The 14,406-nt window shown below is 38.6% G+C and overlaps 2 protein-coding genes across 9 annotated transcripts in view; one reads left to right on the forward strand and one right to left on the reverse strand.

Annotated features, from left to right (window-relative positions):
* Window positions 1-1,543: 1,543 nt before the first annotated feature.
* tmem271 (transmembrane protein 271) lies at window positions 1,544-2,798 on the forward strand. The gene has a single exon (XM_077577882.1). It carries the CDS (start codon window positions 1,887-1,889, stop codon window positions 2,676-2,678), a length of 792 nt encoding a protein of 263 aa, XP_077434008.1. The 5' UTR covers window positions 1,544-1,886; the 3' UTR covers window positions 2,679-2,798.
* pigg (phosphatidylinositol glycan anchor biosynthesis class G (EMM blood group)) overlaps window positions 2,018-14,406 on the reverse strand; it is a 44,797-nt gene continuing 32,408 nt past the window's right edge. For 3 of the 8 annotated variants that reach the window (XR_013295556.1, XR_013295561.1, XR_013295560.1), the window contains 4 exons: window positions 13,888-14,126; window positions 7,845-7,989; window positions 6,069-6,135; window positions 2,586-4,137 (listed from right to left, as the gene is read on the reverse strand). Coding sequence is in view for 2 of the 8 variants with exons in the window: in XM_077577880.1 (XP_077434006.1) it covers window positions 13,904-14,126 (223 nt within the window). In the remaining 6 variants the exon portion in view is untranslated. Of the gene's footprint in view, window positions 2,274-2,585; window positions 4,138-6,068; window positions 6,136-7,528; window positions 7,608-7,844; window positions 7,990-9,885; window positions 10,226-11,450; window positions 14,127-14,406 lie in introns of those variants that run through there. The other 5 variants (XR_013295558.1, XR_013295557.1, XR_013295559.1 and 2 more) reach the window with 5 other exon arrangements.

The following is a 14,406-nucleotide window of genomic DNA, read 5'->3' on the forward strand; positions in this document are numbered from 1 at the left end:
ACCGTTATGGGCATTTGATGCATAAGTGCAGAAACAAAGACATCATTCATGTTTTATACTTTTTACCCCTCAGTAGCATTAAGTCAGCTTGAAGCTTCTTTTTAAGATGGGTCCAATAACATAAGTCAATCGCTACATATGAGCTACATCATATGTAGCGATTGATTTAGCCATTGGAAATGAAAGTACATCGGATTATATATAACAGCTTTTCAACAAAAATAAGCATTAATATTCACACTCGCGTGCATAAAGTATAATAAAACGAAACTTACGGCATTGTTGCTTAACTCTTTGACTGCCAAAAACGTTAAATAACGTTTCGTAAAATCCTATTGAGGAGTGCCAAAGACGTTAAAAGACGTTTTTTTTTCAAAACAGGTGAAACTAACCATTTTCTATTGTTGATTAATCAAAAACGGAATAAGGTAGAAACAAACTTTTTTTTTCTGATGGAAGATGAGAGTCCAATCTTGTTTTGGCAGTATGTGTGTTTCCATAGTCCAAACACATAATTTTCTATGGACCTTGAAAGATCAGTCAAAATGCTTAAAATGGGCTGGCACCCACGGCATCCCTTTTCTGAAAACGTCTGGCAGTCAAAGAGTTGATAATTAAACGAGGATGGCAGTGGATTGCATTTCTATTCTACTGAGTGCGGACAAGCTTCGCGCGCAAACCGGAAGTACTTCACCGAAACCGGAAGTACGTCTAGCGATCATACTTTCGTTTTGCATAAATACAATTAGTAATTATATATTAGTAATTATCCATCCAAACATTTAGAAAACCTTTTGAATGGCAAATAATTTTAACCTTATTATTAAACAAGACAAACAAAAAAAATTTGTCTTTTTTTAACAACCTCTACCTGGGGCGGCTCACCCACAAAAAGTGAGGAAAAACACTGTGCTGCCACCATAAAGGGCTTGTATGTATCTCAATATTTTCCTTGCAAGTCATAGCAAAGTGGTAAAAAAAAACCCACACAGAATAAAGGCTTGTACCTAAAAAAAAAAAACATTCCCTGAAAACCACTGAATATTTGTTTTACTGGATTAAAAAAATCTACTTTTTTTCTTTAATATATATATTTTTTCTATGAATAAAATACATTTCATGAACAAATGGAAGAAAAAATCAGGGGGCCGGGGGTGCAATTAAGTTTATTGGCACTTTCTTTCGCTCACTCCACAGGTGTTCAATGGGGTTGCAGTCTGGGGACCGAGATGGCCACGGGAGGAGCTTGATTCTGTGTCTGGTCCACCATTTTTGACCATTTTCAGTTTGAGAGTGCTTTGACAATAAAAAACGAATTTATTTTAAGGCTTTTAACACAACTCTCATATAAAGAATACTTTCTGTGACGTAGAGGGGTCGGTACTGTTGAACAACTATAACATAATGCAACACATGACACAATTCAAGTGAGCACGTTATTTACCTCCACACAAACCAGACTCAACAGAGAAATTTTGGACCTAGGTTTGCAAAATTGATGCACGCGCGCACACTCACTCACTCACGCGCGCGCACCGCACCCCCGCAGCCAGACGACTCTGATGAAGCAAAAGGGTTCAACTTTGCGGGGATAAGCGTGATCAATGCTCGCCAATGGATTATCGACGGGGCGCTAAGTGCAAAGCGGGGCATGCCTTCCTGGCATGAATTAACATTTCAACAATTCTCGTAAAGCGTCGGGAATGCAGAGAGACGCCACATCGGCGCGGACCTCCGCCGCTGCCGCCGCCGCCGCCTCCGAACCGGCCGAGGACAAGAACCGGCCGACGATGACCGCCGGCGACCGGGGCGCTCCCGGACCGGACGGAGGATGAAGACGGCTGCCGGCGGAGAGGGATCGAGAGCGGCAGCGCAGGTGGAATATAATGAAGTTGAGTGGCAAAGGGCTGTGCGCCGTCCTGTCCAGCACGCTCCTCTTCGCGTGCGCCCTCAGCGAACTTGTGCTCGGATTAAGATGCGTCTCGCTGGGCTCCAGCGTCAGGGAACATTTCCACCTCGGCGCCGCGGCCGGAGCCTTTTACTCCGGGCTGCTCCTCGGATGCGGCCAGGTCCTCCTGGGCGTCGCGCTGCTCTGCTGCACCGGGAAGCCGCGCAGCCGGAATTTGGTCCTCCTGGGGGTTGTGGTCTTCCTGCTCGGGGTGCTCACCGCCTTCTCCGGAGCCGTGGTGGACGGGGACACCGCTTCCCTGGTGGAGAGGAAATATTCCCACTACTGTGTCCACTCGGGCCAGGTGAGCCGCGCCTGCGAGGAGCTGAGGGAGTACCAGAGGAGTTTGGTCATCTCCACGGTGCTCAGCACGCTCGAGTGCCTCCTGGGACTCGTCAACCTGGTGCTCATCCAGAGGTACAAAGCGGCGCAGTTCTCCAGGAGCAGGCAGGTTCAGAGGCACAGCTCCGGGCCCATTATCTTCAACGAGGAACGGGACTGCTCCTCGGCGGACTTCCAGCCGGTGTCTTATATCAATTTAGCCGTTTTGAACGTGTTGGACGAGAGCGGCGCGGAAGTCCAGCGCGGGGGGCACCCGTCCATCGAGCTGCCGGGGTACTCGCCCGCAGACCCGGAACTCAACCACTGCTTCCCCTTCTCGTACCCGCTCCCCAGTGAACTGCCGCCGGCTTATGAGGACATCTTCCCCGCGGAGGCACGCGACACATAGCCGACCGCTGCGGGACATTTTCTTCCAGCTGCCCGCTTCACTTTCCGTTAACATCACAGTCGCACTAATGAGGAGCAACAGGCTGACATAAGGCGGGCACGTTACAGCAGCTTGCAGTAAAACTAAAGTTCGTGTTTGAATATTTGCTGTTCAGATTTATACTTGTGAATAAAAAGTGTCTTTAACCTCACGGTCTTGCACGCTTAACTTTGCCAAAACACAATATTGGAATCTTTCTTTTTTCTTTTTTAAATTTTGAATTTCTAACAGGCAGCACCGTGTTGCTGTCAAGTGAAAATGACATCACAGTTGCTTAGTGGTAACAGCCAATCGCGGCTCAGTTTCAGAAAACAGGTGAGCCGTGATTGGTCGTTAACTGAGCCCTGAGGAACTGTGATGTCATTTTAAGTCGACAGCAAGTGACAAAATGGCCGTCCCATGAGATAGATAAAAATGGTCGGAGTTTTGCTTCCCAATCACAATATTAATCAATAATAAATTCCCCTTTAAGTAAAATACAAAACAACAAAAATAAATAAATTGTGAAAATAACACTCACACGTGTAGACTGACCAGTAACGAATTACGCCCTTTATCTTGACTTGACGCATTTGAAAAGGGGTGTGTAGACTTTTTATAACTGCTGTACAAGTCCAATACAAAGGCTTGTTATTCTTTCAAAATTAAGTATTCTTTAGGTGCTTTGACAGGGAATTTACAAGTCATCATACTCATCCTTTAACAGTGCCCCGACGTGCTTGCTAGACAGATGAATGCTGGATACAACAAAGAAATGAAAGAAACATCTGTTCTTCTAACTATAAAAAAAAAAAATACGGTTCCACCTCAGGAATTGTCTTAACAACTCATCAGATGATAAAAGGGCTCCCTGGAGAGAGAATCCAGGGGAAGCACGGCGGAAGATGCTGATAACGTGGAAAAGACAAGTGTGCGTTTAGGCCCTTTCGCAACAAAAGGACCCACAAATGAGCAGCTGTCAGCAGGAACTTTTCACTTGGGATGCCTGTGTTCACTTTTTTTTGTTGATATTGATCCATTATTGATAAGTGTAATTCGTAATACACTTCTTAATTTTTTTTAAGGTTTTGAGCTTGTTTGCTAACAAATCATACACTCTAAAAATAGTTGGGTCAAAAATAATCCAATTTTGGGTCAAAACTGGACCGATCCTCTAGTTGGGTCTTTCAGTGTAAAACAACTCATATATATTGGTCAGGTCCTTTTCTTGGGTCAAAAAATTGGGTCATTTTGTATAAAACAACCCAGAAAGTCGGGTCAAATTGACCCATTAAGTGGATCGGTCCGTTTTTTAATCCATAATTGGGTTACTTTTGACCCAACTGTTTTTAGAGTGTATTTTTGCAAAACTTAACAGATTTCATTTATCGTGCCCAAAAATGTACAGTACATTATAAAATAAAGCTCCAGGACTTGTTTTCTGTAGGCAAAAAAAGAAAGAAGCAGGATTACTAAGGATTCGAGAACATGTAAGCTATGGACTAAAAGTGAAAATAAAAACTAATATAAAATATATAATTCAAAAATTAAATACAAATGTATTTATTTATGTACATATATATATTGTTGTTTTTATTTCCATTTATATATATTTTTTAATTTAATTTCCGAATGATATTTTGTTATATCTGTTTTTATTTTCACTTTTAGTCATCTATTTATTTTGAAATTTGGTCCTCCACAGTAAGCTACAGCAAAAACTAGGCTGAGCTTGAAATACTTCCTGTTTTCACTCTTATCTTTCACATTTACACCATTTCATTAACGCGTGCCTATTTTATTTTGAAAAATGGTCTCCTTTTTCATGTGTTCTGGCACTTTATGAGCCTTATATATTTTTTTCAGGCCACAAAGAAGGAAAATACTATTATTGACTTTCAACAAAAAGTATTTGGAAAAAAAACAAAACACTTCCTGTTCATCCAGGTAATTTTCATTCTCTTAATTGAATAAATGGCAAACAAAATGTCCTCACTTCAATTCATGCAAAGAAGACGTGGTTAGGAATGTAACAACGTTTGTTGTTTGGATTTAGTTTCATCACTACAGCCCGTCTATTTGCGTTTAAATATTCATGTGATCCAAATCTGCCTCCAAAATACAACACACTGCGTTCTTTAATTTGATTTTCCAGTAATTATGACAACTGTGCGCTATAGATGAACTGTTATCCAGGGCCAATGTGATTTCATTGGGAGACCTTCAAGCCTAGACGAGAATATTGAGCGTACTCGATCAACCGATTTCTTATTTCCAGGTCCAAGAGTGAGTGAGCATGTTTTATTTGTGAAGTCAAATTTGGCCGCACAAAGTTGGAGCAACACAATTAAAGTATTCCTTGAGCGTCGTTACACACCCTCCCGGGCACAAATTGATAAAGTACAAGATTGATAAAGTGAATTTGTCATTACTTAGCCGAGCAGCTGCTGAGATTTTGTTGCTAATTTCCCTGTAAAATTTAGCGCTCACACACACACACGCGCAGTCTATTATCATAAAATCAGTGTTCTCCGGGCCCAAGAGGCTATTCTCTCCGCGTGAGGGATCTTTACTTGGATTGCGGAGCCGCATTAGCGTAATGAGCCTCTAGCTGTGGTCACACAAGGTAGCAAATGGCTGACTTGCATTTCCCGACGTCCTCGCTTTGAGGCGTCTGAGGAGCGAGCGTCTGCGCACAAGTGATGGCGCTGCAGAAATTGGGAAGAATGATGGATGTCGATATGTTGAGCGCCACCGAGGGGTGATCCGGGAGACACGTAGTGTGTAGTCACGAAATGCGGTGCTAAAACATGATTATCGCTTTTCAGATGTATGTAATTTGGAAGTTGTTCTGTATGATTCTGAGAAGTGCTGACAAAAATGGGTATTTAATAACTATCAAAATTGAGCGGACCTATCTCGAGGGCAACATTTTTTGGTTACAACGCTTGTAATGGATCTTAGATCAGAGCCAATATTTCGAGTGTCTATCAAGGAAGGGGCGGGGGTGTATACTTGAGGAACCCAAATCAATATCCCTAAAAGCCTTTCATCAGACATGCATCCATTTGTGTGCCATACTGCTGCAACGTGAAGAGAGCTTCAGTGGTTTTTAAAAGCCTAACAATGGGCTCTTGCTGACCAAAATGGGTTTTATTGCTGATGTTCAAGCTTCAGCCTGCATTTTTATTTATTTTATTTTTTATTTTTTTATTAGTAAGCATCTATTGGGGGAACGCTGACGTTTTGGATTTGGGAGTTGCTTTGAGTGAGGAGCTGTTTACTGTTAGGTTCGAAACCATTTTGCAGTTAGGCTATGCATTGAACCACTAAAGCGGGGAGCATAGATATGGTATTTCAAAAATATTTTACCTGGTTCAGATTGGTCTAGACAGGGTTCAATCTCAAAATGGAGAACATCGGGGATTCCAGACCACTCCTGCAAGTAAAATTTGGAACATAGAAATAGTTGAAATTACAGCATTAAAATATATATTTTTTTAATCTACACATTTTAGCTTGTATTGTGAGAGCAAGAGCAGCGGAAAAAATATTTTACAGTGCAATAGTGCCGTAACAAGTCATTCCAATTCATAAATACATTTGTGTTATTAGGAAGAACATTCAACGTGTATTCTTGGGAAGACAGTACAGTACTTTGCAAGTACTCTAGTGGTCAACAACGGAATTACGGCCAATATAAATCTACACATTTAAGCTTGTATTGTGAGAGCAAGAGCAGTGGAAAATATTTTACAATGTAATAGTGGAGTAACAAGTACGCAGCCATTCCAATTTAGAAATAGATTTGTGTTATTAGTTAGAACATTCTCACTTATATTCTTGGGAAGACCATACTTGGCAAGTTGATCACACTAAACAATGCGTTCTTCATGAGAAGTGGCGCTGAAACACTTCCTGTTTTTATTCTTCTTCTTTCAAATGGACACCGTCTCAAATTAATGTTGCGCTGTTTAGTGGTTACCGGTGGAATTACAATCAATATACACGAGAGCTATACTGTACAAAAATAGTTTCGCCCTCTAGCGGTTAACAGTGGAATTACGAGCACTATAAAGAAGGGGTAAACCAAAATAGCTTAACTGTACCAAAAATAAATGAATAATCGAAACAGTTGGGCAGTCTGTCGATCACAATAACTACTTTTTTTGTGTGACAATTCTCCAGTTTAAAAAGAAATTTAAAGAACTAAGTAAAGTGACTAACAAAAATGAATATAAGTATGTGGTTGAAAATATAAAATGAAAGATTGCTTCACAATTACGAAACTCAAGAGAGGGGAAAATTAGCAGTAAAGCAAACAATCTGTGGTCCTTTCAATATTATTTGGCTAGTAATTACAGAAAATATATGTAACTTTTACCTCTTGTACAAGATAGTCAAGAAGAACACAGAAAAATAGGCAGATTCATTGAACAAATATTTGCACTAACACAATCAAATGTCCCTGGTGTCTTTTATTTCTAATATCGTTACATGATGCCACAAGGACATCGTGGTTCATTTTTCACTTCCTGCTCCTTACCTCTTCTCCAAGCTAATGAGGGGTTTTACACAAACATACTCAGGTATGTGCGCGCGCGCAGAATACCCAAACAACAATGGAATGCTTCATTTATCACTTCTATTGCTGTGAGTCCATCTGTCCTGTGGGCTTATATGCAAGGCCTAGCAGCTTCCAAATTATTTATGAGTATTGTCCTAACTTTACCTCTAGAAGACTTAAATTAGCTGTCTGCAGAAGAGCACACAGTCAGAAAAAAAACAGTACTACAGGTGTCCATTTTTGTTCTGTAAGAATTTATTGTTGACATGAAAACATGATTGCGACATCCTGGTCAGTTCCGTTGAATCGCTCCCCGTTGAAAGAATCTCCGTAAACTTGAATGACTCAAAAAAAAAAAAAAAAGCCACAAAAATCGATCATGCCCAGGGTTATTATAGTTTTTGAATTTCATTTTAGTTAGTTTTGATTTTGTTAGTTTTGTTAGTTTTGATTAGTTTTAATTATTTAAAAAAAATGCTTAGTTTTAGTTACAGTATTATTATTTTTTTAAGTTATTACTTGTGCGCAATATTTAAAAAAAAAAAACATGGTAAAATGAAAAAAAGTAACGCATTTCTTACCTTGTGTTGCATTGCGGCTGAGTTAAATGGGAAAACCAGGCAAGCCGAATTGTCGCCTAGGAGTGACGTCATCTGAAGGTGCTTTTCTATTGGCTGCTGCTAGATGAGGTCACTTCTGTGTGACACACTTTCAAACGTCCTTATTCTGGTTAATATAAAGATAAATCTACTTAAAATCACATTTAAAATCATCCCCAAAAGGCTCATGCATTAAATTAATTACCAAAGATGAAAATTCAGGACATTTTCGCTATAATTATAGTTTTAGTTAGTTTTGTAAACGTAAAATGTAGTTTCAGTTAGTTTTCTTTTCTTAAAAAGCATTTTTGTTTTCATTTGATTTTGTTTACTAAATTGTTTTTTGAATTTTAGTCTTAGTTTTTGTTAACTGAAATAACCTTGATCATGCCTGACAGCATTTCAATGTTCTTCTTCTTTGAAATTAAAAAGGCGATATACTGCCATCTAGCTGCGAACAGTGTTATTTCTAGCTCCCCCAGTTTTCATTCTTCTTCTTTCAAATTGACACCGTCTCAAATTAATGTTGCCTCGTCCAGAAGCTAGTAATATAGCCCCTTTTCCTGAGAGTGTAGTGAAAACACGAGTTAAATTTGAACCCATCATCACATTATTTCATTGCAAAAGAACATACTGTATAGTGTATGCAAGCATCAAGTTTGCAAGCAGACAATATTCACTTTCTTGGAACGAAACGTGAGCCAAGGATGCAGTGCGGGGAGGAAGAAGGGAAGCACTGGCACAGTCTTGCGGCCCCACCAGCGAATTGGGCGCTCATCAGCAGCGTGTGCAGCGGAGCCAGCTGGAGACTTGTAATAACCTCTTTGGCTCGCCGCCATCCGCCACTTAACAGACAACTCCTGGAGCATCAAGAGTGCGGCTGAGGTAAGGTCGGTCTCAGGAAAAAAACTCGCAACTCTGCACAACTTCACTTCCAGACATATGGTCAATAAGGAAATTTGTGGGTAAATTGAGACGAGATAATCATTTCAGATACTTAAATGCAGCCTCTACTTTCGCCTTGCTCGTTGACAGCCGGCGATTGGCTAATAAGGCTTCGGTTCGAGCTCACGTCCAGTGTACGGCCCGACTGATTAATTGGGCGATTATTGGCCTTCAAACAATGGCCAAAACAATTGGCCGATTATTTCCCCCTTAAAACGTTATCGAAGAAAACCCAAGTTTCCGACGCTGTGAAAGTACCCTGAATGTACCATTTTGCTTGCGTAGCATTAGCACCTAGCAAGTGTGTAGCATGTGTTATTCTGGTTATTCTGTTGTCTCTAAGCGCCCTTTAAGATGTGTAATGACACCCCAGTTGGAGCTAACTTAACTAAACACACAACGTTAAGAATTACATCCACTGTATATTTAAGTACAAAACATGCTTCGTTTTTAAAACTTCGCTAGCCTAGCGCTAATGCTAAAAGTGAAGGGAGGATGCCATTCAAATACTTACAGGAAGTTAGCATCAATTTCGGGAGTGTTTTTCTTTAAAATAACGAATATCCACTTACAAATCTTGTGGGAACACATACCCATAGATGAGATAACACTATGCAAAGGCACAAATTGTTCCCAATTTGTGAAAAACTGGTTATTCTAATAGAATTCAATCGCAACTTTCTTCCGTACTCACTTTAACTGTGTATGCACGGCACCACACTGCCCCCAAGAGGCCAAAACGTACAGGAACAATCAGTATTTGTTTTTTTTTCAGTTGCTATTATTTTAGTTTATTCTATTCTTATTTCACTTTCTTATTGTTTCATTTTGTCATTGTCCTTTCAAGTTGTATTTAAAGTTGCTATTTCAAGGATTCAATACTGAATGCAAACATCCAAGGATTTTTGTTGTTGTTGTTTGAAGACACATTTCCACATGACATGGCACGAAATACAATCCTCGAGGTCCCAGGTTAGCCTGGTAAATCCCAAGACTTGTGAAAATAACACAAGATAAAAACATATAAAAGAAAAGGTTAATGGTTTACAGTAAGAATGGCTTTATTATAGACACATAAATTTATGCATTATATATATTTTTAAATAATCGGCAGATTATTCGCTAATCTGTATTTTTTCTGCCAAAAATCGGTATTGCCCTAAAAAAAAAAAAAGCATATCGGTCGGCCTCGTCCAGTGATTATGTAGCAGGTTTGAGTGGCAAAAAGAAGCAGAAGGGTTCATCAGTTAGCAGCAGAGGGAACACCTCGCAAACTCCTCGGAGAGGCTGAGTGATTATTCTGGTCTGTGCGAGGTCATTAAACTTCATTATCTGCTGGCAGGCTAACACCTCCGCAGGCAGCTCCGGTCAAAGAGCTACTCCATTTTGTTTTCCTTAAACGATTTTGGAAAGTGGCTCTGAATAGGAAGGGAAGCATGGTAGAAACGTTACAAATATTGAAAGGAATACCAGCAATAAACATGTATTTTCCTTTGGTGCCATTTAACTCATTCATTGCAGCCATTTACACTGAAGCAACCCCCTTCACTCCCGGCTGTTTTACTGGAGTTTGACTGATTTTGCAAGGCCCACAGAATATTGTGTTCTATTGCTGTAAAACATGGAACCTACCGAAAGAAAGATTAGAGTCTCTTCTTTCACCAGGGAAAAAAAGTATATTTCAATTTGTTTCCGCTTTGCTGCAATTAGCGTTAGAATATAGCTAAGTTTCATCATTATTCACAAATCTGAAAATATCCAGAAGGTGAAAGAGCTTTTTACAACATGGCCATGGTTGATCTCTTATACTCTGCTACCACCTTCTGGCCGCTTTTGTAATAATTACCATTGCTTTAAGGGTTCTCTTCAGTTCAGAGGCTACATAAAAGCCTTCTGTATGCTCTAGCATAAAAACAAAACAAAAATATGTATAAAAACGTTTTTTGGGACCATGGCAATATTTAAAATAGAACGTTTTTTAATACGTTTTTTGGGAGCAAATGAGTTAAAGTGGACATCAAGCTTAAACATTTCTTGTCAATAATGTTATATGTGACCTCACTAATCTAAACATGACATGACACATTGAAGCAAAATTCAGCCATTTTGATCCATCTCAAGGGGCGGCCATTTTGTCACTTGCTGTCAACTGACGATGACATCACAGTTGCTCAGAGCTCAATCAGAGCTCATCTGTTCTCATCTCGAGGACAGCACCCCCCCCCCCCCCCTCATTTGAATAACATTTCGTCCTGGCGGTATGCCAAAATTCAAAATAAATAAATGACTAAAAGTGAAAAAAATATATATATAAAAAAAAGAAAAAGATTAAAAACAATAAATACAAAAATAAGTGTGTGTGTGTATATATATATATATATATATATATATTATTATTTTTTTTTATATATACGTTTTTATTTTCACTTTTAGTAATTTATTTTGAATTTTGGAAGTTTTGGTCCTTCATAGAAAAGTGGACAAGAAGTTGATAAATCAGGAAGAAAATTTGTGAGCTATTTTGAAGTAGCTTGTTAATTTACTAGGCTACTAATCACTGACAAGGCACATAGAAGTAAATTAACATTAGATTATTTTTTTTTTCTTGTTGAGAGTTGACAACAACAATCACATTGGTCTCAATTTATGGAAGGTCATTTATTATATGATCAAGAACATACATAACGCAACAATTTGTTCAAATATATTTTTTGATAAACAGCCACCTGCCACTTTTCATTAGAAATTTGATTCAGAACTTAAAAATGACACAAAAAAACTAAACACAAACACAGTAGGTTGCATAGTTACAACAAAATACATGAACAAGCCACAACATTAGGACCATTTGTTCAAAACGGGTTTCACACCGCAGAAAACTACAACCAGTAAAATTAAAGAACATTTTAAATGATTTCCCCTTCGCCTTCTAAGATCAGTGAAATTCCGTTTTCATTGACTACAGTTGTTGTAACGCAGAAGGAAAAAAAAAAAAATCTGAATTTACAACCAGCGCTGTGGCTCCATGCGTATGACTTTTGCAGCGCCGCTGGCGACTTGGGAGGTGTCAGTAATCTTGGCCTCAGGTGAGAAAGTGTTGCAACGCAGCCAGACTCATCTTAGCTGAGTGACAAGTTTGGAGGCGGCACATGCGCTTGATCTTCGTCCCCCCCCAGCGGTGTCAGGTTGCACTATTGCACAATCTTTCACTCGGTTTGTTGGAATCAATATCAGTAGGTGTGTAATCATCTAACGGCTGTGTTTGCAAATACCCCAAACATTTTTGTGGCTTATCATAAAATCTGCTCTTGCCTATTAAAATCTATTACGTCATACTTTGATGGGCAGAGCAGAGTTTTAATAGCGGCCAACTGCAATTTCTATCCTCAATAGTGTGATTTATTTTTGCAATTTCTCTCAAGTTCCTCTTCCCATGTATTTGAAATGATAAACAAATGCATTTTTCAGGAAATGTAATTTTTGTTAAGGGGTTTCACCCATCAGTCCCGTTTTCTTTTCCTGTCCTGAATTCTTTGCTCATGATATTTCCATGTTGTTTGTTTACCAGGTTCCTTCAATTATATGTAATGGCCTTAGTAAATACATAGATACAGTGCTTTGTTCAAGTATTAGCCCCCCTCGAATATTTTGACCTTTTGTTACATACTGTGTATATATATATATAGTTTTTAGAAGAAGAATCAACACCAAGTGGGACACACTCATGAAGTAGAATGAAATTTACATGATATAAATTTTTTCCGATAAATAATTGAAAGTAGGGCGTGGGAATTTATTCACCCCCTTTTCTCTCAGTGCAGCCAACTGACTCCAGAAGTTGACCTACATCACTGATAATGATAGTGTCCACTTGTTTGTAATCTACTACTACCACAATGACCTTTAAAGTTTTTTTTTAATTTCTAATAATAATAATAATAATCATAAAAAAAAAAAATCATAAATTTTGGTCCACTTCACGATTGTATCACACTTTTTGATGATTCTTCACAAAAACAAAAACAAAAATGATCGGTATGTTTGAAGCTGGAAATGTGGCAAAAGGTTAAAGAGTTCAAGGGGGGTTAATACTTTTACAAGGCGCAGTTTTGTTTTTACAATTAAAATTAATTTGTTGCCATTATGTAAAAATCTGAGGGAATATAACCTATGGCTATACAAAATAATAAGGTACCATTTTGATTGACAATCAAAATGGTACATACAGTAAGGTGTTGTTAACTAACAAAATTATATATATATATATATCTACCATATACGTATATGTATATATACGTGTATATATACACCATTTCATATATATATATATATATATATATATATATATATATATATATATATATATATATATATATAAATGGTATTTCTAACATTTTGGTCTCCTCATTTAGCAACATACACTATTGCAAACTAGAAACACAATAATAACTTATTGACATATATTATTAAAGCTTTCGACGGTTTCAGTCAAAGCTGGAAATGATTATATGTTATTGTGATTTTTATTCTCCACACTTTTTTGCCGTGTAACTTCCGCATAATGCTTCCGATTTACACTGTTCAAATGGCTTCAAAAATTCACACCTCCTATGGTATATATCGTCTGAATCCACATTATTTACAGTAACTGTCAAAAAATCTGAAAGATGTTGCATTAAAGGATTTGGAATAAAAAAAAAAATCATCACAAAAAGTACAATAGGATTCATAGTCTATCTCCATACCAGCATATCAAATATTATGTATCGTTGATTAGAACCTTTTGGACTTTGCTAGTTACCAGTGCATTTCCTCAAAATTGCCCAGTAAGGTCAAATATACAATTATTGATTATAATTATTACTAAAGATAGTACATTGAGTAAAAAAAAAAAAAAAAAAAAGATCATCATGTTGTACAATAACTTCAAACAATATGTGCCGTTTTTTTCCCCCCCTTTGAGTCGAATGAACCAAACATCAAATGTTGTCCTGTAAAGCTTAGCAGCCTTTCCGGGAATCCCTGAGATCTTACAATCTTCACGACATTAAAAAAATCGGACTTGTGCAAACTCTCTTACTTGCCAAGAAGCCGGCCTAAGCTGCGGCGGAGGTGCGGCTTTGCTCCACGGTGTTGAAGATGAGACAGATGGCGGCGGTGAGCAGCAGCTGCATGGCCTCGTACAGTAATTTGGGAGAGAAGACGCTCCATATGAACAAATTGTAGCGCAGGCCGGTCACCAGGACGATGTAAGCTACTGTCGGCACAGACCTAAACAGAGCCAAACAGTAACAACCGTGGCCCACCACGACAGGGCTCCTGCGGAGGGAAAATGCGTCAAACGGCCAAACGTTACTGTTTCGGAAATTTAACATTTGTTTTTAGATTTGATATGTTATTGGGCTTCTTTATTCTTATTATTGTGGAAATGCAGGAAGCATTTTTTTTTTCATTTTTCCACTGGATATCATTCGTTCCAATTTTCCATCTAAATGAATGGAGGGTACTGTATACCTAGGTGGCGCTGTTGAGTGATTTTTTTCCCCATTTTTCCTTTGGAAATCATTTGTCGAACTTTTCCATTCAAGTGAATGGAGAG

Source organism: Vanacampus margaritifer, chromosome 10 (assembly GCF_051991255.1).
Source record: "Vanacampus margaritifer isolate UIUO_Vmar chromosome 10, RoL_Vmar_1.0, whole genome shotgun sequence".
Taxonomy (NCBI): domain Eukaryota; kingdom Metazoa; phylum Chordata; class Actinopteri; order Syngnathiformes; family Syngnathidae; genus Vanacampus; species Vanacampus margaritifer.

Bases quoted from the DNA above. Each gene is read 5' to 3' on its own strand.
- tmem271 (XM_077577882.1), top strand. From the start codon at position 1,887: ATGAAGTTGAGTGGCAAAGGGCTGTGCGCCGTCCTGTCCAGCACGCTC.